Genomic DNA, 6,969 nt, shown 5'->3' on the forward strand with positions numbered 1-6,969 from the left:
AACTGGCAGATTGTAAAGATTTTTTAAGTGAAATTCTTTAACTGAATCAATGAATCAAATCAGACACAGATTACAACTGAAGTAAATGGTTTACTACTTTCTGCCAAAAACTTTATTGCCATGGTCTTGAGTCCTTGGAAATTCGATTAAGCATCATGGTAAGATTTCCCACAAACTTTTGGTAATGTTTGTTTTTGTAAGGTCAATGCAAACAGGAATCTACATTCCTGATACTTCAGGATGCACCTGGCTATCCAGGGGTAATTTGTAAGAGAGAAAAAACCACCCACTTAAGAACAGTGCAAAAGCAGCTAGACATGCCACTATAACAGTGTTGCCAATTTTCTGAGCATGTGGCTTGAAGGGTATATTGAAAGATGGTGGGAAGACAATACCCTCTTCAGTCATCACAGAGTGGTAATTCCAGGTGACAGCAACTGAGATACAGATACCAGCAGCTATGCTGAGAATTCCTGAAATGACAAATGCTTTGTAGGTAGTAGTAGTCTCAGGAATTCCCATGGACACATTTTTAAGTGCAAAAATAACAGAGGCTTTCCCCAAGAGTCCTAGAATGCTGGACATCAGTAAAAGGTTTTGAGAAACACGGATATCAAGAGGTAGGTAAGTATCATGGTAGCTGTAACTGTGACATGAGATAGCTGTGGTGATGTTGGTTTGACAGAAGACACAGACTCTCCACATTCCCACGCAGGCCAGACCAGAGAATTGTGAGGCGTTGTCTAGATACCATACTCGCCACTCCACGAAGCCCATGGAAGTGGTGCCGAGGATCCATCCAATAGTGGTGACTACAAAACCTACTATTTGGCAGTTGGCACTATTGATGAGCAAGGGCATGGTAGATGTGTACCCAAGGGAACTGCAAACAAATACAGGACATCATGAGTTTGGAAAATTTGGCCTAGAACAACACACTCAACCCGCTATCTCCATTCTCCTCCCCTACGTTTACACTGCTGTGGATAAACAGTACTGTATTTGAGATTTAAGTACTATTATTTCTCACCAGATACATTTGACCCTCAAGCTCTGCACTGGGGAGCAGAGGCCAAGCAAATTTTCTGAAGGGCCATCTGGGAATATTTACTAAAAGACTTAAAATGTGCAAATTTTCAAACAGACAGTTCTACTTCAGAGCATTTGTCCAAAGATGTAACTTAAGATTGATCACAAACATTTAGTCAAAAAAATAGTCAACACAGTCTCTTTGTAATATTGAAAAGTGGGAAAAAATTTCAGGGGCAACAAGAAGGCTTGGTTAAGTAATTTATGCACATCCTTGCAAGAGGCCTATATGGCAGCATTCAGAGTAGACTAGACTTGTATGAGGGGCAATATTTTGTGTTTTGACTCTTCTCAAGGTTCATCCATGTTGTAACATGTACGAGTACTTGGTTACTTTAACTGAGTTAGAGGGGTTAGGTGTTCTGAAAGCTATTTGTATTGTGAAGAATCAGTTACATTTAGGAAGGAGTACATAATCTAATGCAGAACTCAATGAGTTATGAAGGGGCCCACACCCACACAGTACTGCACTGGAAGGCAAAGTCCCAACCACAGGACCACCACGGAACTCCCTAAATTGTTTCTTCAATTTGATATATAGACGATTATTTTAAAAAAAAAATGATCTTTATGAACGCACATCCATCTGGAACATTCTGCCCATAACAGGGGACTGCTGGTATCACCCTGGCAAAATCTCTCACCCTGTTCCTCTCTCCCACCTAGGACCCCCTTAATGCCCTCCATTGAATCCTTGCTCCTGCCTCACCCTTGATTTCTGCCAATGTTCCATTTAAATTGCTTAAGATTGTTTTCTTTTTTTTTTTTTTTTTTGATTGTGTGCTGCTTTCAAAAGCCTTTATTAAATATAATACTGCTTCTGTTCTGGGTATTTTGGCCACGAGGCATATGGCCAAAGAACCGAGACAATTGAGCTGGGTGCACTTAACTCACTACTAATAGGAAGGATTTGAATGTTCAGGTAATTGAACATTTTAAACAGAAAACATTCAAGTACAGTAAGGAGATGGCATGCCACCTCAGCTTCCAGACTTAGAAGTTGGCTCAGACTGCTGTCCCAGGGCAACCAAAGCCTCCCTGGCACCCACAGTACATTCAAGAGAATAATGCTTTGAAGGACATGAATATTAACGAGAGATAAGTCATGGGCTTCTGTTTGCTATGCAGATATCTTTGGAGTTTTGATATATATTCTGTTTACAAATATATAAAGGGAAATATCTTTCTTAATTTTCACAGAAGTATGAACATTTCTACACTAACATCTGCAACTTATGTGTTTTTCAGCAAGGTATTTTGAATAGCTTTCCTTACAAATGCATACTTTTCTCTCTCTGTTTTCAACATTCCCATCACATACAACATCTTTTCCACAACTTTGACTTTTTGTCCAAAACATCCATTACTTTTCTTAATTGATTGATGATTGGTTTACAATATTAGTTTGATTTCTGTCATACATCAACATGAATTAAATTAACATGAATTAACCGTGGGTGTACATATGTCCCCTGCCTCTTGAATCTCCCTCCCACCTACCACCCAGTCCCACCCCTCTAGGTTATTACAGAACCCCAGTTTGAGTTCCGAGTCTTACAGCAAAGTTAATCCATCAATTAATTGAAAACAGAGAGAGAAACAGAACAGCAGAAAGTTACAATGTCTCTGAGTTGAGCAGTCAACTGGTAATTCCTGGCAGAAGAAGAGGGAGCCATTAAATGAGAAGTTGGAAGAGCAGGGGGATTTTGTAATGGTTGCACAATATTAAAAAGGTAGTTAATGCCACTGAACTGTACACTTAAAAATGGTTAAAATGGTCAGCTTTTATATTATGTATATTTACCACAGTAAGAGAAAAGAAAATTATTGAGACCCTCAGGAGATTCTGTTAAGGCAGGTTGAATCTTTTATTTATTAGAGATTAAAATTGAGAAATTTTAAATTATTAATTCATATAATACACTACCTCATGTTAACATAGAGATTTTTATACAGAGTTAACTATTTCCCAAAACAAAATTTAGAGGGCATTGTTTTTAGCCTCAAATTTCACAGAACCTCTTATACAGGAGGTGATGATCAAGACCATCTCCAAGAAAAAAAAATGCAAATAGGCAAAATGGCTGTCTGAGAAGGCTTAACAAATAGCTGAGAAAAGAAGAGAAGCTAAAGGCAGAGGAGAAAACGAAAGATATATTCATCTGAATGCAGAATTCCAAAGAATAGCAAGGAGAGATAAGAAAGCCTTTCTCAGTGATCAGTGCAAAAAGCTAGAGGAAAAGCAAAAGAATGAGAAAGACTCCACTGTATACTTGTGGGAGAGTAAGAGTGAGCAAGGTACATAGTGTTTTAGTATCACCATGGTAAGTATTAAAAAAAAAAACAGTTTTGCATTTGTGGAATCCACCTACACACTTGATAGTCTTCAAAAGTTTCACTTCTGTAGGGTTTGTATTTATTGACTCCATTTACCTTTCTAAGGAACTACTAAGTATTCTTATCCTCATTCTATAGGTGGAAGCACTCAGGACAGAGGCTGAGTAACTTGCCTAAAGTTACATGGGAAGTGGCTTCAGAGTACATCATCCTACCTCACCTTTTAGGGGCAAAATGGCAGGAAGCTCAAAGAGCTATCTGGAAAAGGAAAAGCATCCAGGAAGAGGAGGAAACGGGCAACACTTCCCAACTACGGATTCAGTCCATTGCTCAGGGTAAGTGAAAAGGGCAGAGATTTTGAAAGCTCCAGGATGGTTCCACTGTGCAATTAGGGTGTGAGAACTACTGAATAAGGCAAAAGAAAGACCTTTTGAGAAACAGAGTGTCAGTGAAAGAAATGTGATCTCAGGTGCCTTCTGCTGGAGTGAGGGATGTCATCAGAGACTCTTGCAATGGGTGCAATGGGGAGACAAAGTACCATCCATGGTGGCCTCGGCCAAACTGAGAATGACCTGGTCACTCTTTAGGATGGGTGTGGTCATCCTAGGAAAGGCCACCTGAACTAGTGGTAATCAGGCTGTGAGTGTCTCCTTTTGGGAGACCAACAAGGCCAGCTCTCAAGGTGACTGTCACATAATGGGAATGTGGCAAAGTTACAGAAATGAAAGCTTTTATCTCCGGTTATAGATTCAGCTCCAAGTCCCCATCATATTCACAAGACATCAGTCAGCTATTACTACAATACTGAAGGATGACACTGTGAGTAGGTAAGTAGAAAGTTGGAGTCCTTATGTAGCACACACAATCTACAGGATACAAATACTTCCCTTGTGTTTTCCCTTCGATCATTTCAACTTCCCTATCTCTTCAGTATAATAATACATCAAGAACTTGAAATCTGTCTGCTCCCAGAAATGTTTAGAGGACTCTTTGTTTTTCTCAAACAATATGATTCAAAGATTAAGACAGAAAGAGATGCCCTCAAAACCCAAGCTTGGACCAGAGAAGCTGCTTAATCAATATTTGTAGAATAAAAAGTCAAACAGGAGGGACACAAAGGATGCTTTTTACAAGTTCATTTCTAGTTATATTAACTACTACATACATCTTTCTATCTTCCATATCTGTATCAGAGTCTCCTGCTTATTAACTTGACTTGCTTAAAAGGTGTTCCATTCAATGAGATGCTCCTTCACACTCAACAGAATTGCTGTTACACAAACAGAAAACTGTTGGCCACAATGTGGAGAAACCAGAACCTTTGTGCTTTTCTGGTAGGACTATAAGCTGGTATAAGTGCTGTAAAAAATGGCACATTGTTTCTTTAAAATAAAGACTTACCACGTGATTCAGGAATTTCTTTTCTGGATGGACATATTTGTTGTTGTTCAGTCAGTAAGTCAAGTCTGACTCCTTGTGACTCCACAGACTGCAGCACACCAGGCTCCTCTATCATTTTCTACCTCCTTGAGTTTACTTAAACTCATGTCCATTGAATTGTTCATGCTATCTAACCATGTCATCCTCTGTCACCCCCTTTTCCTTTTGCCTCCAATCTTTACAGCATACCCCAAAGTAAAAGGAGGGATTCAGATAGTGGTATACTCATGTTTTAATAGCATTATTCACAATAGCTAAGATGTGCAAGTGACCCAATTCTGCACCCACGGGATGAATGGATAGACAACATGTGGTCGATCCATATAACAGGGCATTTCTCTGTTTTTGAATGGAAGGAAACTTGGACACATGTTACAAAAAGGATGAACCTTGAGGACTAATTATGCTGAGAGAAATAAGCCAGGTAGAGAGAGACAAATACTGAATGATTTCACTTTTCGTAGGACCCAGACTAGTCCAATTCACAGACACAGAAAATAAAACAGCAGTGACCAGGGCTGGGTGGGGAGGGGGGGCGGACCCATTCAATGGTGAGTTTCAGTTAGCTTCAGTCTGAGGAGATGAAAAAGTTCTGAAGATTGCTGGTGATATGGTTGCACAAGTGTTAATATCCTTAACGCCACAGAACAGTATGCTTATAGATGTTAAAAATATATATCTCTTGTCTATTTTACCACACCAAAACATATACAGTAACGAAGCCAGAGCAGCTATTAACCAGTCTCCAAGGGAATAAGCATTTAGTGAGGAGGGTGGCTAGTTCAAAGGGCAGGTCCTCCCTATGGGCAGATGTCCCCCACTTACACACTCTGCTCTCTGCTCCTGAGCTCCTCACTCTGAGCATAGAACAGCTTTTGGCGCCACTGTGAGTTAGTCTGGCCTGTAAGGCCAAGGCTCTCTCCTTGGACTTGTGCAGTCATCGCATTCTGTATCCACCGTACACACCTCGAGCATTCTCAGTTGCTAGGTCACGGACACCATGGCAGCATTTCTGTTGCTGATGGTGACATGCCCTCTTCACCTGGTCTTCTCTGTGTCTCCTGGCCCTCTGCCAGAGAGGAGTACATTTCCTCCAAAGACCCTAACAGTTCAGTTTTAAGATCTGTGTGACTGCTTCAGGTATGTCCCCTCATCCCTTTCTCCTGTCCCCCAGACATGGTACCTAACCCATCTTACTTGCAGTTAATGACATTTTTTCTTAAAACTGATGGCAACTTATACATGGAGGTATTAGCAGCAGTGGTGCCCACATCGGGGAGACTGAGTCGAGACAGACCAATGACAAGAAACACATTAGGAAACATACCCTTAGTTCATGGGAAACACGCCCTTCTTGTTGAGTCTTGGATCACAGATGGTCCAGGGGAGTATGGCAGTACAGACTAGATAAGGTAGCTGCTAAGATAGGGGATAGCTTCAGATGGGACTTCTGTAAGAAATGAGACATCATGTCAATGAGCCATGACTCATTGTAGTGAGGACTACATTTCACATACAAGTCTAAATGCCACTGGAATCCTCTGTGTACAACTTTTCAGTAACAAATTTATCCCAATAAAATTATAAACATGTCAGTGAAACACACATACCCAATGAGCTTTATAAGTGAACTTACAATGGGGACAAATAGGGAAAAGAAAACCCAGGCAGAGAATATGTACAGTAAACCATTTTATAAACTTACAATGGGACAAAACACAATTCCACATTAGGAAGAATAAAGAAGAAAAAACTTCCTAGTACTGCTAAATAAAAAGCTGATTTCCAAAATACATAGTTTAAAATGCTGGAGAGGATGTGGAGAAAAGGGTATCCTCCAACCCTGTTGGTGGAAATGTAAATTTGCAGCCACTATGAAGAACAGTAAAGAGGTTTCTCAAAAAACTAAATACAGAATTACCATATGATCTAGCATCCCACTCCTGGGAACATACTCAGACAAAACTGTAATTCAAAAAGATACCTGCAAAAAAAAAAAATAAAAATAAAACAAAAACAAAAAGATACCTGCACCCCTATGTCTCCAGCAGCATTATACACAAGAGCCAAGACATGGAAACAACCTAAAGTCCAGCAAGAGGT

The 6,969-nt window shown here is 40.0% G+C and overlaps 1 protein-coding gene across 1 annotated transcript; it reads right to left on the reverse strand.

Annotated features, from left to right (window-relative positions):
• Nucleotides 1–219: 219 nt before the first annotated feature.
• On the reverse strand, nucleotides 220–861 carry CLDN34 (claudin 34). The gene has a single exon (XM_052662786.1). The coding sequence runs from the start codon at nucleotides 859–861 to the stop codon at nucleotides 220–222; it is 642 nt and encodes a 213-aa protein (XP_052518746.1).
• Nucleotides 862–6,969: the final 6,108 nt, after the last annotated feature.

Source organism: Budorcas taxicolor, chromosome X, assembly GCF_023091745.1.
Source record: "Budorcas taxicolor isolate Tak-1 chromosome X, Takin1.1, whole genome shotgun sequence".
Classification (NCBI taxonomy): domain Eukaryota; kingdom Metazoa; phylum Chordata; class Mammalia; order Artiodactyla; family Bovidae; genus Budorcas; species Budorcas taxicolor.